A 19,140-nucleotide genomic window follows, 5' to 3' on the forward strand; every position below is an offset into this window, starting at 1 on the left:
TTAATTTGTGTGTGTTTGTGTGTATGACTGATTTGGTGACTGGAGGAACCCAGCCCATTGAGATTGAGTCCTGCAAGATAGCTCCACTGGGGGTGAGGGCTTGCAGAAGGGAGAAATACAGCTCCGTATAGTAACACAAGCAGCACATTGACAGAATCACCGAGACCCTAGAAACTATCCCTAATAAATGAGCACACCCCAAAGTAATGGGCAGATTTGGTAACACTTGTTGAAGTCAGCTTTCCTGAAGTTGAGGACTTCTGTATTGCTCACTGACTTGCCAGCTTTACGGCAGATGGTGAAGGTAATCAGCTCATGGTTGCTGTCACCCAGCTTCCCTTCAATCATTAAGTCATTGATTAGGTCGTCCCCTCTTGCCAGTACCAGGTCAAGCAGCACTTTACCTCTTGTCGGCCCATCAACTTCCTGCATCAGATAGAGCTCATCCACCCACAAGAGAAAGCTTTGTGACCGCTCAGATTTGGCCGAGTGCTCTTCCCATGAGATGTCTGGGTAGTTGAAGTCTCCCATGACAATTATGCACCAGGAGCGTGTGGCCTCAGCCAGTTCCCTGGTGAACTCCTGGTCAAGGTCTTGATCCTGGGTAGGAGGTCTGCAGTAGACTCCCACCATTGTGTCCCTTGTGCCATGTTCCCCACGGATTTTAACCCAGAGGGTCTCCAGTCGTCCACCCTGGGCAACAATGTCAGCTTGCAGGGATGCATAGTTTTCCTTGACATAGAGAACTACACCCCCGCCCCTTTTGTCCACTTGATCTCTCCCGTACAGGGTATAACCATCTATACCTGTGGCCCAGTCATGGGTGGAGTCCCACCAGGTCTCCGTTATCCCTATGACATCATATTTATTTGTGTTTAGCAGGAGGACAAGTTCCTCCTGTTTATTCCCAAGCTCCTGGCATTGGTATACAGGCACGCCAATGGGGGGCCCTTGACTTGCCTATAGCTCGTTCCAAGGCTGGGGCAGGGGTAGCTCCCTTAAGTGTGTTGGCCTGCTGGCTTTGCAAGGGTTGCTCAGCGGGCCAGCAGTGGCAGTAGTCCCCCCATCCCCCGGCAGGCTTAGTTTAAAGCCTGGTGGAGCAGATCAGCCAGTCTGACTGAGAAGAGCCTCCTCCCCAGCGGAGAGAGGTGGAAGCCATCCCTTCCCAGCAGCTCACTGTTTTATATTTTATAAATATAAAAGGGTTATATTTTAATAGGTTGTGATTTTGTGAAGAGTGAAGAAGGCAGAATTGACAGTCAGTTTATCCACAGTACAGAAACTTTCATTGCAAGCTTCCATCATGTGCTTCTTCACAAACCAGTTTTGATAGAGAGACAACCTTTAGGCATAATAGGAGAGTTGGTTGGGAATTGCTGGCCCCTCCCTGGCTGAGCTGGTAAAGGGTTAATGCTTTTCACTGTTCTGGAAGGAAAAGAAAATACTGAAAACATTGGTTTTACTAGGCAATAGTTTAGTACAGGGCTTGAAGGGGGACCTGATAGCCGTTCCTCCTAAGAGGAGAAGCCATATAAATGAGTCAAGTCTTTTAAGGTGTGAGTGGGGGAGAGGGAAATCAGAGATATTTCTAGAAAGGAACAGGTATATCTGTGGGGAGGGCAACATTTCATCCATCACCTCTGGGTCAGGGGTATCCTCCCTGTTTATGCCTGGGCCTGCAATCTACAACCTTCCTCCTTTCTCTTTCTTCAGCAAGGAAGAATCAGGCATATAAAACTACTTTGGGATCTTTCTTGATGAAACATGATATACAAATAAAAAGTTTGATGCCCATCTGATGCTTATTCAAACTTACATAAAGGGTAAGAAGAACAGTGACAAACCGCTTTAATTTAGAGGTATCGACATAACACCCATAACAACAATTCTGAATACAATATTGTAATAGGAGGGTGGACAGGGTTGCTGTGCTCTCCCTTGCCGCCTCCTTACCATGCCAAGCTGCTGACTAGCACCCTCAAATTCTTGCCCACCACGACTTTGATGTCATATATATTTTATGCCTTTCGTCCTCTTGGCCACGGTTCTCCTGTTATCACTAGTCCCATTCGTGTCTTGGGTGTTCTGTGCCCCCCAGCCTTATGGACTATGTGTGGCTCCAACCACCCCTGTCCCACGCCCCAAGCCTTGCAGATGGAACTGACGTTGTTCGGTCTCTCTCCGCGCCCTCTCTGACGCTTGGGCTCTCCGCAGCCCCGTCTCGCACTATGCGCTCTCTGGCACTTGGCAATTGCTGCCCCCTCTCTCTTGGGGACTGGGGTTCTCATACTGCTGCAGGTCCCCTATGAGGCCTCCTCCATCCCCTCTTAGCCTCACCCAAACTGCCGGTCACAACAACAAACATAACACAAGCCCCTGGGCTATAACATAAATCTAAGCCATCTGGCTCCAACCTTCTTCTCGCCACACCAGAGTTGCTTCATCTGTCCCCAGTCTCGGGCCATACCTGCAGTTTGGTCTCTATGCATTACTCATTCCAGCAGGGTTCCTTCCCCGCTTGGCTGCCAGAAGGGAACTCCCCCCATGGCCTCCAGCCTGTGATTTATATAGGAGCCAGGTCCTACCTCTTCTGGTCAGCTGACTAGGCAGGTGTGGGTCACTAGTTCCCTCTAGTTGCCACAGCAACCGGCACCTGAGGAGTTATCCCGGCTCTCCAAGTAGCAGGCACCTTAGTGCCCTGCTACAAATATGTTTCCTGGGTAAGGGCGGGCTCTAAGCAGTACATCAACTGAGAACCAGGTCAGAACCCCATCCTGGTTACATCTCTCTCACCAGATTGTTGGAATAAGCCTGATTTACTTGAATGATATTTCATTAGAGGGAATCCGACATAGGCATAAGGCAAGTTAAATGGAAAGCCTGATAGACAGAGTAAGGCAATAGGCTAAGGTTATGTGGAGAACAGAAAATCTATTTAATGAAGGACTTTTAGATTTCAAAATTTATTTTAGTTTTGGAGTAAATCCTACAAATGTATGCATTCTCTGTGAAAGATAACTGTGAAAAAATGGTTTGTTCACAATGTTTCAATTTTGACTTTTTATATTAAAATAAGAAAACATTTTCAAAGGAAAGAAGCTACAGTATTTTGTTTCAGAAGTGTTATAATGGACCATTCCGTTTTCCTCCTAAATGAAATCTAATTGACATTTTTGCAATTCCATGAAGCATTTCAATTGACCTGCATTTCCTGAAAGCTCCAGAGCACATGTTCCACGAGAAGCACAATGCTCAGTTCACTGCAGGCATTTTACACTGACTCTACCTTTGACTTGCAGAAAAGGTTGTGGCTATGGTAACCAATTCATCCCAGGAGATCAGATCAGGCTCCTCCTTAACCAAGTAGTCACTAGGAACAGAAACATAATAAGACTTGACCATATAATATTTGTGTGATAATATAATCCGTCTGAATCTCTGATTCTCTGAATCAGCATCAAATCTTCGGATTTGGCCAAATCGAATCTGGGACAGTAAGCCGAATCAACTAATTGAATCACTGTCCCCAATTCAGGCCATATCCAAATCCAAATCGAATAGGGCCCATTTCACATACCCCTACTGTTCATAACAGTAAGAGTATAGTAAAGAACTGTCACGGTATGCTAGAGTATAGCCTACTCTGCCAGACCATAGACTTAAGTTACTGTGTCCATTTCCCCCTTTGCCAATTGTTACCTATAGCGTATTTTTCCCCTCAGGCTTTATCCTTTCTGGGATCAACTGAGTTTAACTTATTTCCTTTGGGGGACCAGCTCACAGTCTAAAGGATTCAACTGTTATGAATGGTAGGGGTGTTTGAAACGGGCCCTATTCAATTTGGATTCGGATTCGACCTGAATTGGGGACAGTGATTCAATTAGTTGATTTGGATTACTGTCCCAGATTCGATTTGGCCAAATCCAGATCTGAAGATTTGATGCTGATTCAGAGAATCAGCGATTCAGACAGACACAGCTTGAAATGTTTTTTCTACATACCACGAGGTACCCGACATGGCTTGTGAACGTTGCAATGCTGGGGCAGACGGAGCATACCTCAGGAGTGCGGGGGGGGCCTGCATGCTCAGTGGGGAACCCAGAAGTGGACCGGAAGTACTTCCGGTCCACTGGGGAGCACGCGGGGGGGCCCCCAGCATCCCCCCTGCTCAGCGATTGGCCGTGGGGGGACCCTGGGTGCTCCCCAGACCCAGGAGGCACCAGTCGCTGAGCCCAGGGGGTGTGTGGGGGGGGAGCCCCCAGCACTCTCTCTGGCGGACCTAGAAGTGGACCAGAAGTGCTTCTGGGCCGCTTCCGGGTCTGCTGTTGAGTGTGCTGGGAACCCCACCTGTGCTCCTGTGGGATGCTCCATGTGCCCCAGCATCACAGCATTCACGAGCCACCTGCTACCTAGAGGTATGTACAAAAAACATTTAAAGCTGTGTCTATGTTCGAATCGCTGAATCTCTCCGATTCAATTTGGAGAGATTAAAGGGTCCTCTGATTAGATTCAGATTTGGAGATTCGGCCACCGAATCAGGCTGAATCTCCACTGAATCAAATCAGGGACCAAAGCTTCGCGCAGCCCTAATGAATGGCTGTGTCACTGAGCCAGTGAGTTAACTGACCATAACCACAAGAAGCACATTCAGACAAGCACAGTCAATGTGGTATGTGGCACTGCAAAACTTGCTTGTAGCACCATAAACCGGACAGTCTGTTGTTCTCCATGCTGTAAGAGCGTGCTGCCTGAGCGTGCCCTGTGCCCTTTTATTTTTCTGCAGGTTTTTCTGACTCCTGGATATCCAGGGATCAAAAATTAAAAAAGAGCAGAAAAAAAATTGGCTCAGCTCAGGCAGCATGTTCTGCTAACAAGCAGAGCCAGGCCACCCGGAGCCACGCTGCAGCTGCCAGCCAGGCTCTGCCCAGCAGGATTGCTGTGGCTGCAGCCCCAGGACCCCAGGTAAGGCTGCTGGGGCCAAAAGTGCTCGCCCCAGCCTCCCCTACTACCCCTAAAGGGAGAAGCCATATCAATGAGTCAAGTACTTGGCTCACGCCAAAGTGTGCATGGCACAGGTGTTCCCTGGGAACAAGTAGCTGTGCTGGAAAGTGCACCGCTGCTATGTGTCCCTGGGGAAACCAAACATCCCCGCACATCTGGACGTGCCCAAGGAGTGTTCTACAATCATGCATTTGCTATAATAACAAAACACAGAAATGTATTTATGGATTCCCACTAAACAGACATCAAAGCAGTCTAAACTCTACCTTTTCGTCAGAGATGTAGTAGCTGTGAACTTTTCTTCACTTGGAGGCATTGATTGGGGGGCACTGCTCACACTTTCTTCACAGGTAGAGCTAGTTACAAAGAGAGTTACAATTAACCTGACATGATGTCGCAGATATATTTGGTATGTCCAAGGTTCTTACAGTTATTTAAGTTCAACAGAGCAAAGGAAGACTGAATTTAGGAAGCAAGGCCCAAATCTGAAGTCTACCTTTGACACCAGAAGTCCCTTTCATTAAGGGGTTTTGCCATCTCAGAACCAGAAAAATATCAAATTATATTCTAAAAAGCGAACATCTAAAACTTTCATTAATTTCATTTCAAAAAATATTTTTGCCCTGGTTTACATGTGTTTGTGTAGCATACGTAGAGGTGATTACACAATAGCTTAAAAGGAAGTCTGACGCTTGTATATTGCGTGGGGAGGGTATAGGTTTGTGGGGGGCTGTGGGTGTGTGGGTTTCTGGGGTGAGGAAGCATGTAGATGTGTGTGTGGATATGTGGGGTGTGGGTGGGTATGGGATTTGTGGGGGATTGTGTGTGGGGGAGGGTGGCTGGGGTGTGTGAGGGGTGTGAGGGTCTGCGTGCATGGCAGTGCGAGGGAGGTATGGGTGCGTGTGTATCATGGGGGTGTTTATGTGGGACTCGCCCTACAAACACACACCCACACATGTGCGCATCCTCTGCCCCACCTGCGCACGCCTTGTGCCCCCGCCTGCGTGCGCATGTGCACACCCTCTGTGCCACTGCCTGCCCCAAGCATAGCCCATCCCAGCCCCCGCTGAGCAGAGCCTGGTGTGGCCTCTGGCCACAGCAGCAGCCCATAGCAGCAGGAGCTGTACACCCGGGGTTCCCTCCAAGGTGTGCACATGATTTGAAAACTTTTTAATGCTGCACACCAGCCCAGAGAGGAGCTGGGCGCAGAGGGTGGAGGAGGCATCGGGGCTAGCGCGGGACATTTACCAGACATTTACTCAGGCAACAGCTCCTCCCCAAGCTGAGGCAAGGCGGAGGTGGGGATGGGGGCTGGGGCAGGGGCAGACTGTCTCCTTGTGGCACTGGGGAACTGCACGGCTGGTTTTTTACCTTGTTGCTGCCTCCGCTGCCTCCAGTGTGCCAGGACATTCATTTAGTTACCGGCTGAGTGGGGGAGGAGGTCCTGGCTCTGACCCTCCTCTGTCCCCGGCCCTGGCCCCGGCCCCGGCCCCGGCCCCGGCCCCGGCCCCAGGGAAGGAACAGGGGGTCCCCAGAACTACATCTTGTAGGGGGTCCCCAAAGATTATGGGCCAGCCCTGCATGTGATTTCCCTCTCATACAAGTTTTACACCACTGTAAGTTTCTATTTTTCAATTAAGTCACTGCTGATTTGCAAAGGCACAGATGAAAAGAAAATATGGGCATATAAACACCATAGAAGGAAACCATTGCATAGAAGCAGTTCACATAACTTCTAGTGGTGCACAGAACTCTTTTAGTGCTTTCTTTATTTTACTTTTCTTTGGCACAATGTTTGGGTAAAGCTATTTAATTCAACATGTAAGTACCTATAGGAATTTCTTCATCAACACACACTCAAGTATTCAGGTTATGTTGGTATCTGATTTTGTGTGAGGGGAATCAGACCCAAACCCTCTAGCTGTTTGTGACAACTGACAATTTTAACTCTTAAATCTGTTCATGAATGTCTAATACCCCATAAATGCAATACCTTGCTGCTGTCCTTGACACACATTGCAGAGCCCCATCAGGCTTATTCAAACAATACATAAGAGTGCTTAAGCAGAACTCAATTACTATTTGAGTGGTCATATGTTTGTTACACTATTTACAGGACTGAACCAAAGCGGCGCGCTCCTTATACCTTACACCGCTACACATTAGAGGGAACATTGTGTGCACCCTGTCCCACACCCCACCCTGGCTGTGCAGTACCTGCCCCAGCCCCAGCCCCAGCCCCAGCCTTACTCTCTCCCTCATCACTGATGGGGGGTCCAGATTGAGGCCCAACTCACCCTAGCCCATGCTCTTGCCTGTGCTCTGCTCCCTCCCTCATGGCTGGGGCCTCAAATCTGCCACCCCGCCCATGGCCCTTTCCACTGCCCCCACCAATTTACCTGCTGCCAATCACAAAAGAGTGAATTTACCTCACATATAACGAATTTTGGGTAGAAAAGGGGTCATTGCATAAAAACGAATTTGCATATACAAAACCTACATAAAGGGAAACCTGTATCTCATTCAGGGCAGTCCAGCTATGATAAACCTGCAGGTTGTATGTGGCCCACTTGGGATTAAGTTGCAGCCCCCAGGATCCTGCCAGGCCACTGTTTCCTCCATTGCTTATTACAGCTGGAGACTCTTGGCTCCCCTTCCCTCCTCCAGCTTTAACTGCCTTCCCCTGCCCCAGCGGGCAGGAAGTGAAAATGTGTTTCAGCCAGGGTAGATGAGGGTGAACCTGGGGCCATGCAAGCATGTGTTGCAGTTGGGGGGACTGGGAGTGTTCATGATGCAGCAATGGGGAGGGTGTACAGTGCAGCAAGGTGGGGTGTCCGCATAGCATGCAGCCTAGGGGGAGCCCATGGCTCACCCAATAGCAGCTCCTCGATGTGAGACTCTCACTGATTCAGTCAATGGGGTATTCAGCCCTCAGTTGCTTAGAAGTTGGACAGTCCTGATCTATTTGACAGACGGATTCAGAATCAGCACTGGAAGAAGCCACAGTAATTCAAGCTCTAAGCACCTCTTCTCTCTGTAATTGGCAGATACAAAGCTCGCTGGTGGAAATAGTGAGAGTGCATCAGACTAAGTAGGTCCTGTAAAGACTAAGCCAAATAGGAGGTCTTGTGAGGGAGAAAGAGGAAGGAATAGAAAATCTTGATTAAGTGCAACTCAGCCATTATGAAGGATGGCCTGGGTGCATGACTCTCCAGCAACCACTGATAGGTGCTAGTTCTGAATGTTTTGTGTTAAGCAGCACAGATTATCCTTCATAACTCATTACCTTTTCCCATACTGCGACCTGATTTCTGCTGAGGACTTCTCATTAGGGGCCTGTCTGTCTTCACCATTTCTGCAAGTAAAATGCAATACAAATCAGTCAGAGCAGGTGCTGGAGCAAGACAGGGGGGAGGAAGTAGTTTATTAGGTTTATGATATACACAGTGCAGGGATCAGGTTAAAATGAAAGTCCATTTAGTTTAGGAGACATAAACTGCATTTTTTGTGCTGACTTCTTAGTTGAAGGAGACAGGTGCTGTTTACTGAGGGCCTAAATAGCAGAGGGCCTCATTACACCTGACGCTGTGAGCCACACAAATGTTGAATGGCTTAGTGTTTTGGAGCAGTCACACCTTCAACTTGGTCAGCATATCTGTGGGAAGTGGCCACACCTCAATGGAACAGGAGTTGGGTTGTGCAGATCTAGAGATAACCCTGCCTTGGAGTTATGTAACTTTGAACTGCAAAACAAGTGTTTTAAGACAGCGTTTCTCAACCCGTGGGTCGCAGCCCAAAAGTGGATCGCAAGAATATTTCAAAGGGTCGTGAGCTGCGGCAGGGCAGGGGGTGGTGGGAAGGCACCTACCCCTTCTAGTGGGCAAAGGGGGTGGGGGAGAGTTGTGTGACCAGGCTGGCATCACTGGGGCCAGTGCCTATGGTCATGGGTGTGGGGAGGCCCAAAGATGCTGCTGGGGCAGTAGGAGGGGCCATGACCAGGCTGCCTGGCCCCGTGCAGTAGCCCCAGCCTAAGACTGGGGCATGGGAGTGCCACAAGCCTCTCCTCCTTCTCCCTCCATCCTGTGCTGGGGCTGGACTTGCTCTGCTGCTGCTTACATGAGCCAGAGTTGCCGCAGCCACCATGCTCTGGCCTGAGTAGGATGGGGCAGCTAGGGGCCCCTCTGGCAGGGCTGGGGGGGCAGGGGTCTGGAGCGAGGGACACCAGCATATAGTGACATAGCAAGAAAGTTTGGAGCCTGGGGCAAACCTGCAGTGGCAGCCCGCCCTCGCCCCATGCACAAATCTGGGGGGCACATGCCCCCCATGCTTGCCTGGGGATACATGCAGGGGCCCCACACCCTTGCCCCCCAAATGAGCTGCTTGTGACTCTGTCCCATGCTTCGCCCCGACTGAGCAATGCCTGTTGGTGCCCCTTCACTTTGGCACCTGGGGCAGTCATCCTTCTTGCCCCTCCCTTGCTACAGTACTGCCAGCATGGCCCGGGGTGCAGTGGGTCAGACACCGGCAAGGCCAAGAGGGTCTGGCCATGGATCTTTGCAAATAGGTCCTGGTAGGAAAAAGGTTGAGAACCACTGCTTTAAGACACTTCAAGATGTTAATGTGCAGACAATCCAGGGGTTAAGAGCTCTAGAAGCCACCCAAAATTACAGTGCAACAAGGTCCAGAGCTGCTGGCTACCTACAGCCCTTACTGGCTTTAGTTTGCAGTGTGGGTGTTCTGGGTACTTGCTACCACTTAGCTTATCATGAAACAGACTCATATCAGAGACATTTAAATTAAAACATTAACTCTTTAATAACATTATAAAGTGCCTCCTCAGTTCCCTCTTTAGTGTTACAGCCACCAGACTATGGAATTTATTGTTTCATGACTGCACTGTACCGCAGTCATGCAGCTCACATACAAGCAAATTTTCTATCAACATGATGAAAACCCAGTCCCATTGGTGGTGTGTTTCAGTTGCTATGTATTATGGTTCAAACAACATAACTTAAGCACTGTACCTGCGATCAGTAGAAATGGAGCTCCTCAATTTAGTTTCACTCCAGGTTCTGGTTGTTTGGCTTTTACTGCCTGCATCAGTGCTACAAAATAGAGCAAAGAAGACAGTGTAGCTGCCAAGCAAAATAATTCAGCAGTGCAGCTGGTCAAAACTGTTGTGAGCATAAAGGTTTTTTTCTAGTCACATTTAAAAAAAATATTTTTTCATTTTAAAAAAATTCTGGAAAAAGCTATGCCAATATTAACCATTTTCATTAAAAATTAATTGAAACCATTATAAAAATAATAATTTACCAAATCACTTTATTTCCAGAAAATAAAAATTCTCAGTTACCGGGGCAGGGGTCTGGAGCGAGGGACACCAGCATATAGTGACATAGCAAGAAAGTTTGGAGCCTGGGGCAAACCTGCAGTGGCAGCCCGCCCTCGCCCCATGCACAAATCTGGGGGGCACATGCCCCCCATGCTTGCCTGGGGATACATGCAGGGGCCCCACACCCTTGCCCCCCAAATGAGCTGCTTGTGACTCTGTCCCATGCTTCGCCCCGACTGAGCAATGCCTGTTGGTGCCCCTTCACTTTGGCACCTGGGGCAGTCATCCTTCTTGCCCCTCCCTTGCTACAGTACTGCCAGCATGGCCCGGGGTGCAGTGGGTCAGACACCGGCAAGGCCAAGAGGGTCTGGCCATGGATCTTTGCAAATAGGTCCTGGTAGGAAAAAGGTTGAGAACCACTGCTTTAAGACACTTCAAGATGTTAATGTGCAGACAATCCAGGGGTTAAGAGCTCTAGAAGCCACCCAAAATTACAGTGCAACAAGGTCCAGAGCTGCTGGCTACCTACAGCCCTTACTGGCTTTAGTTTGCAGTGTGGGTGTTCTGGGTACTTGCTACCACTTAGCTTATCATGAAACAGACTCATATCAGAGACATTTAAATTAAAACATTAACTCTTTAATAACATTATAAAGTGCCTCCTCAGTTCCCTCTTTAGTGTTACAGCCACCAGACTATGGAATTTATTGTTTCATGACTGCACTGTACCGCAGTCATGCAGCTCACATACAAGCAAATTTTCTATCAACATGATGAAAACCCAGTCCCATTGGTGGTGTGTTTCAGTTGCTATGTATTATGGTTCAAACAACATAACTTAAGCACTGTACCTGCGATCAGTAGAAATGGAGCTCCTCAATTTAGTTTCACTCCAGGTTCTGGTTGTTTGGCTTTTACTGCCTGCATCAGTGCTACAAAATAGAGCAAAGAAGACAGTGTAGCTGCCAAGCAAAATAATTCAGCAGTGCAGCTGGTCAAAACTGTTGTGAGCATAAAGGTTTTTTTCTAGTCACATTTAAAAAAAATATTTTTTCATTTTAAAAAAATTCTGGAAAAAGCTATGCCAATATTAACCATTTTCATTAAAAATTAATTGAAACCATTATAAAAATAATAATTTACCAAATCACTTTATTTCCAGAAAATAAAAATTCTCAGTTACCCTTTCAACAATATCTTTGATGACAGAATCAGGAATTTCAAAAAACTCAAGTGAAGGAAAACAGTTCCACCCCAAGCAGATGGTAATAAAAACACATTCAAAAGCTAGATTTCCACCCGGCCCCCCCAAAAAAAAACAAAAACAAAAAACCCTCTGGACTTTTCAACTCCTTTACTTGGGATAATTTTGGATTCTTGCAGGAAATATGCCTTAGGGAGCCGTGTTTCAGGTGACAGCAGGCTGCCATGTCTCATACAGCTCCCCCTGATCTGGTGAGAGTGCCTCCTGCACAGAAGGAACGTGCTAGGCTAGACTGTAGCACTTTATGCTTGAAATGAATTGGAGGAGTGAATACAACAGCAGAGGCTGAAGGGACAGGCTGGTGTCAGTTATGTGGGTCAAAAAGGCATCTTCTCAGAAGGAGCCTGAGAGACTTCTGTTCTCACAGGTGATCTGAGCTGTCAGACCTACCTCTCTGTAGAAACAGCAGTTTTTGCCCTTGGCTCATTACAGGGAGATTCTGCTGGGCTCTTTTTCACCCTATTAGTACTGATAAAAAATAAAGTGTTAAGAGCTATCTATCTTACAGTTTTGGGACTATCTCACCATCTTCCTTTACAAAGAGAGGACAGAGGTACAAAGAAGTTAAGTGACTCACTCAAGGTCACCTGCAGGTCTGTGGCAGAAAAGGGAATTGAACCTAGGTCTCTTCGGTAATAATAGGCTAGCAGCCAAAACATCAGATCTTTCCATCTGCAAGCCCCAGGCTTAACAGTGACAGCCTAATAACCAACAAAAAGCCATAATCCTGTAATATGAGACTCATGTGAAGACATCGGTGCCCATGTACATGCTCAATGAAGTTATGTGCAGTTCTGAGTCTTTCAACATGCATCACATTTCTGTCAAAAGGTTTTTATTTACAGAAAATTACTTTTTCAACAAAACAAAATTTGCATGACAAATGCTTGCTGCTACTGAACATTTCCAGGGTCTCACTTGAAAAACCAATCCCTGAACACCTTTAGACAACGACCACTATCTATAAAAAAAATATTTTCACTTTCCAGTCAAGACAGAGTTGTGGTTATGTACCCCAGAGAAATGAAGCTGCATCACAATTTTGTAATGCAAACACACCTATTTCCTCCCAGAAGATAAAGTCTTTCTGCCTGTCAGCTTTAACTCCTGGACACTGCTCCCTGTCCATGAGGCTTAAAAACCTTGGAGAAGTCAGGAGTGCTGACACCTGGCAACAAGCTTCTTGTTCAAGTGGAAATAAATAGCTGAATCCTAATCTGAAAGAATCCCTTGTGAAAAACAGCAGAGTTTTTCTCCTCTGGGGACAGGTGGTGCCTCCCTTTCCATAGCTTTTTTATTCAGCACACCTCCTCTGAAGCCCCAAATCACACCCAACACTTTTTCAATCAACATGGCTTAGATGACACTACCACTGCTGGTCTTTTAACTTAGACAGCACTATTCATTGGGTTCCATGTAGGATGATAAAAGTGCATTGGTCAGTAATGTAACAAGGGGTGGATGAATGGGGCAGCAGCTCCAGTAGGCCACTTAGGTGGGTGCATCTGAAAGGTGGCCCCCAGGGAGTCTGTGGTGCTGTAGCAGCAGCCCCATGCCATGGCTTTTGCAGCAGCAACTACCAAGGCTAAGGAGACTGCTCTGCTCTGCACCAGTAAGAACCAAGGAGTTTGAGTTCCTGGGGCAGGTACCTTTTCCCCACCAAGGCAAGGGAAACCTCTGGCGTTGGTCCCCTTTCCATGAAATGGTGTACAGTTTACACTTTACAGTAAGATGTGCATTTGGTTGGTAGTTTGAAATTAGGATAAACCTTGCCACTCCAGCAAAGATCAATTTAAAGACAATAAATAGCTTGAATCTTTATGGACAGACTGATTTTATGCTACCATTGTCAAGGTAGATTAATTAAATTTAAAGTCCTACAAAAGGGGACAGTTGGCTCAGGAGACTGGAAATAATAAGATATTGAGTCATTTATTTCTAGGTAGCAGGGATAGTTCATCCAGCCACGACTGCTAGTAAAAGAAAATCCTTATAGGAGCTTCTTTTGTCTGCTTAGGTATTTATACCATGTTCATCACTGGGGCTTATGAGCTCTTCAGTGAGATGAGGTCAAAAATGAATGAGCTCCCGAGACTGAACCCTTCTCACATCTTTAGATCAAAAGAGAAGCATAGTGTGGGTTTGGTATGAGCTTGCACTGACATTACCCATGTTATAGCACGTCTGTAATTAAATACAGGATGACCATCTCCAGGCCTGTCATTGTAAAACCTTCCAACTCATTTGGCCTCATTCATACCCTTGCTCTTTTTCCTCCCATAACATGTTTAGACTGGAGTAATTGACCTTTATACTGGTGTAAAAAAGGAGCAGATGTAGAGCTCTGTATTGGTGTAATGTAATTGAATCTAGTGAAGAATTGTCCCAGGAAAAAATCAGGAGTAAAATTACACAACTGTAAATGTCATCTGTCTGCACTGTATCCCAGGATACTAGTTTGCTCAAGGGAAGCAGACTTTTACCTGCTCCCCACCACCTAGTGGGAGGTGCTGTAATTATTACATGCTGCATGTACTACGCTGGGACACCTATCTCTGTTCTGGATTCTGGCCTAATGTACACAGCTGTAGAAAACCTATGTAAGTAACACTGGCATAAATAAGTACCATGTGCAGGTGTTCAGTTGCATTTCAGTCCCTTTCTTCTCAAGTTTGCAGATGATATTAAGTTAAGGGGAAAATCAGTCATCCTAGGGGATAGGATGCAGATCCAAGTGAACCTGAACAAGCTGGAAAGGTGGGCAGAGCAGAACTGGTTACAGTTCAATAAGGATAAATGCAGTGCTTCATTTGGGGAGAAGTAACCAGCAACATGAATATAGGTTAGAAGGAAATGTCCTGGCCAGCATGATGGCTGAAAAGGACCTCAAGGTTATGGCAGATCACAGAATAAACATGAGCTGCCAGGGTGACGCTGTAGTCAACAAAGCTAATAGCATACTGGGATGCATTAGCTGATGTGTCATGAGCAGGGCTGAGGAAGTGATTCTTCCTCTCTACTTGGTGCTGGTGAGACCCCAGCTGGAGTATTGTGTCCAGTTCTAGGTGCCGCACTTCAAAAAAGACATGGAGAATCTTAAAAGGGTCCAGAGAAGGACCACAAGAATGATTAAGGGCCTGGAGGACAAACCTTATGTGGAAAGACTAAGGGATCTGGAACTGTTCAGCCTGGGGAAGAGAAGACTGGAGTGGTGGGGAGGAGGGGAGGGGGACTTGGCTGTCTATAAGTATGTAAGGGGTGAATATCAGGAGCTGAGAGAAAAAACTGTTCACTAGGGCATCCCAGGGGAGGACAAGGAACAATGGTCATAAACTGGTTTCAGGTTGGATATAAGAAAGAACTTCTTTACAGTAAGGGTGACCAGAATCTGGAATAGATTTCCCAAGGAGGTGGTGCAGTCCCCAACCCTGGAAGTCAAGAAGAGACTGGACAGACACCTCACTGGGATCATTTGATTTCAGCAGTATTCCTGCCCAGAGCAGGGGGGTTGTACTTGATGATCTTTCAAGGTACTTCCAGCCCTTATTTTCTATTAGGAATGACAAATGATGTTCTTATGGGTGGGCCCTTTTGGGGCATCTCTGTTTTAACTGTGGTCAGAGTCATATTTGATACCAGACTAGAAGACAAACTAAGAAATGCCTCCAGCCCCCCCGCCCCCCCCTTTCTCCCTTCTATAATCAAGAGGTGAAGACACTACCTGATGTCACCAGCACTAAACCTTGATGAAGCAGCTAAACTCTGACTCTTGTGGTGTGGCATTTCTTCCTCCTCAATTTCAACTCTTTCAGGAAACAAAATAAAAACACGATGATTACATTGTTTCCATTTCACACAAACACACATACACAATTATTTTAGCTTTTTATTTCTGTTTCCCCTTGTGTTGATGATTTTTTTCATCTCAAAGGAAAACTTTGTTTCTGTTCCTTGGAACTCCACCAGCTGCATTATAGGGAAATGTATTGTTAATGGACTGAAGCCTACGCATTTCTGAATGACTTAGTTTATAAGGTACCACCTTTCCCCTCCTTCTGATGGGAACAAAGCCATTCAAATCAAATAGATGATATTTCACTATTTGTCTGTCACAAGGTAACTTTGAAGATGCCTTCACATCAATTCCAACCTTGCTGGAAGTGTTCTAGGAAGGATCAGCTGGAATCTTAATTTTGGTGAAAATCAGAAAACCAGGAAAATCTGACCACCACTAACTGCATTGTTATGATTATGTGGGTTCTTTATACAGATGTGAGGTATTGACTTTATAGTTAGGGTTAGAAGCATTCTCTTTTCCACAATTTCTTTGTGGAACTGTCTGCTTAGAAAGTTAAAAAAGCAGTGGTGGCCTTTTCTGCAGGAACCAGTCTCTCCTGGAAGAGTAAGGGAAGTCAGTCCCTATTATTCTCCCTACATTTTAGGTTTCCTGGCAAACCAGATCATTACCATCAGTCCCTTACTTGACTCAACCCAGTCAGGTGGGCTAACCGTATCTTGGGACTTTCCCTGCTCTCAATCTGACACCATCTGGAAACTTCAACCCCCCAACACTTAGGAGCAGCCCAAATATTAAGACTATATTTTAAAAGAGCAGCTTCAAAATAATTTATGGAGCACATAGCCAAGGACTCACCTCTTGGCAAATAAAGGTGGCAACTCTTGTGTAGGACTTCTGTAAAAGAGACAGAAGAACAGTAGTTACATGAAATCAGTAGGCAAATTCAGATCTTGTATAGAGACAGTTTTCATGGGACAAATTCAGCTGGGACCTGAAGGGCAATGCTAGCATTTAAACATAGGGCAACTGGGGTTAAGTGGCATTTTGCACAGATTTGGCCTTCACTCAACATGCAAAAACCATGCAATTTATACAGAAGGGTGAAATCAGCGTAAAGTCTCCACAAATATCCACTTCTTATTTTCTACCTTTCTCATCGTGCGTTTTTATTACACATGTGCCTATCCTCTTGTCATATAATATACTTGTTTAGCCCGCCAACTGAATTGTATACAGTGCAGTCTACCCTGTCTTATCATCCTTGGGTAACTTAAATTACCATTTATATCCCTGCTCAATTTGACCAGTGTCTATCACAGCAGACTTATTCCTTGGCTCTCCTATTCCTTCCCATGTGCTGACACCCTCCCTGCTGCCTCACTGTACTATCCTGAGTTATACCAGGAGAAAAAAATGATAACACAAGTCTAAGTAACAGAGATTGAGGTCAGTATTCCTGAGAGATCAATCTTACTTCAGCTATTGACACCTGCCATTACTGCCCACATGAAAGAGAAGGATGGAGGAGTCTCATACACCAGAAATATTTTATGCATCCACATATTTACTGCTACAGCTTTTGTTTTTCAGTAGTGTCAAGGGGCTATAACTGAAATAAGGGCCACATCATTCTATGCACTATTCACGTAGAGAGTGAAAACTGTTCTTTTCCCCAAAGAGCTTATGTGAACTGGATCCAAATCCTGCTAGGATTCCAGTTTCTTAGAAAGTGGTTGGGTGTCCCATACTGGTTTTTTACCAATCCCTTCTTTCCTGCTATCTTTTGCAATAATACTGGATTGGGAAAAGCAAGTTGTTAGCATTGTTACTGAGACATCAAACCTGAAGATATGGATCTAGTATAGTGTTAAAAAGATGATGATTTTCTTTCCATAAATGTTTTCCCCTCTCTGGTAGGCAGAACTTTCAAGATCTCCAGGGTATGGAGTGCAAGCTCTCATTGGTGTTTCTCATCAAGGGTATCAGGAAATTAATGTTAAGACTCTCATTGCCTTTAATAGTGCTTTGGGTTGGACCATAGCTATGTGGACACTGATGAATAGTTTCTCTTTCAGTCCCCCCAAACCTGCCCTAGAAACTCACCCACTGCTTTTCTTGGCAGCTGACAGGACATAAGCACGCTCCTTAGTAGCTGTGCGCTTCAGCACATTGTTGGCTGCCTCTGTTCTGTAAAGGAAGGAAAAGGACAAATTTTAATGATGTTGCTGAAAGACAGAAAGCAGAGAATACAGAGGACTAAAAGTAAACAAGCCACTGAAGGCTGGTCTCCAACTCTGAAAGGCCAGGCGCTGGAAAGGGCCTAAATCAAGTAAAAGTCAAGAGCAGTAACAATGTTATATCCATCTCTATTCTTTATCTAGCTATGGAACCCAGCGCAAAGATATTATTTACATCCCTTATGACATTTATACTGTGCCATGAGTGTACATAGAGCTTTGCAATGCATGAAAGATCAAAAAACAGAGTCCCTGTCACAAGGGATTACTGCCCAAGGACACAAAGAGTTTATAGGATGCAGGCATGTGAGGATGCAATATATTAGTACATAATACAACAGAACAAGTACAGAGAATGGGGTATTGGCCTCATAGCTGGAATATTGCAAAGACTGGGTGTCTCTATAGATTCACTCAAAAGGTTCACCGCCCAATGTCTGAGCAGGGGAAGCATGGATGTGTGAGTAAGACGTGGAATTTTTTGCCCACATTGGGCTGGTCACTCTGTTTTTCAATCCTTTCCCTGAAGCAAGGTATTTCTGCAAATCTTACATAAAGTATCAGGAACTCTGATTGTCTGTCTTTGAGGCAGTATCTCAAGAACAACTTCATTATGGAGGAAGCACATTTCCTAACAATGATGTGAAAACTAAATAGGGGCCTGAGCTATACAGTTCTAATTTGAAGTATATTTAAATCCAAAAATGTTCTGATTTGAGATCCTGGCATAAGGAGGGCATGGATACTGGTACACTGCTCACCTCACTGCCAGAATATTTCTATGCCTATGCACCATTATTTCCATACTTTAACTTATACAGCCTGCAGCTGATGGGTTCTCTGCTCCCCCCTCACCAGCTAAGAAATTAATTGGGCCATGCTGTCATTTTGAATCATGTCAGGCTTTTAATTATATTTTGTTAGGAGCCCTGCTGCCTGTGGCACTGATGTGCTCTATATAGAAATGTATTATTATTATTACATTGCAATCAGTCCCAATAGCTCAGCTAAAATTTTCATAAGCTTGACCCTTACAGTAATGAAGAGTTATACTCAGCAGGGTCCATTTGCCCCAAAGCCCCACAACCACTGCTTGAAAACAGATTGACTCCAGCAGTTTGTACCTCTTTTTGTGTTCATCTGGACTAAAAGGTAGCTCCTCTTCATCTAAATCTGCTGATGTTGGCTTCACATTATACGCAGCCCTGAAATCCGAGGGAGAAGAGGAGAGCTACATTAATGGTTTTGCTTCTGTAAGCAGTCTTAAAGGAATTGAAAACAGCAGGCATTAAACAACAGATTTTGAAGCAGCCTAGAGCAAGGCAAATGAACAGATTTGATGGTTTGGGGTAAACTTCAGCACAGTACAGAGGGGTAGGATTCATCTACTGTAAGCCTCATCATAGTTTGAGAGGCACTTTAATTTCCCATGCACCACAATGAAAACATGCCTTTAGGATTTTCCTGATATATACAGGGCTTTAGCCTCAAAAGATAGGAATGC

The 19,140-nt window shown here is 45.8% G+C and overlaps 1 protein-coding gene across 1 annotated transcript in view; it reads right to left on the bottom strand.

The window, feature by feature from the left end:
* ZNF185 (zinc finger protein 185 with LIM domain) overlaps window positions 1-19,140 on the bottom strand; it is a 91,930-nt gene that overhangs the window by 35,700 nt on the left and 37,090 nt on the right. Inside the window, exons 9-17 of the mRNA XM_025213861.1 lie at window positions 18,761-18,841; window positions 17,503-17,586; window positions 16,255-16,293; window positions 15,322-15,405; window positions 11,991-12,068; window positions 11,188-11,268; window positions 8,288-8,356; window positions 5,268-5,357; window positions 3,287-3,370 (exon numbers count right to left, since the gene is read on the bottom strand). Coding sequence (XP_025069646.1) covers window positions 3,287-3,370; window positions 5,268-5,357; window positions 8,288-8,356; window positions 11,188-11,268; window positions 11,991-12,068; window positions 15,322-15,405; window positions 16,255-16,293; window positions 17,503-17,586; window positions 18,761-18,841 — 690 coding nt within the window. The remainder of the gene's footprint in view (window positions 1-3,286; window positions 3,371-5,267; window positions 5,358-8,287; window positions 8,357-11,187; window positions 11,269-11,990; window positions 12,069-15,321; window positions 15,406-16,254; window positions 16,294-17,502; window positions 17,587-18,760; window positions 18,842-19,140) is intronic.

This window comes from Alligator sinensis, unplaced genomic scaffold (assembly GCF_000455745.1).
Source record: "Alligator sinensis unplaced genomic scaffold, ASM45574v1 scaffold27_1, whole genome shotgun sequence".
NCBI lineage: Eukaryota > Metazoa > Chordata > Crocodylia > Alligatoridae > Alligator > Alligator sinensis.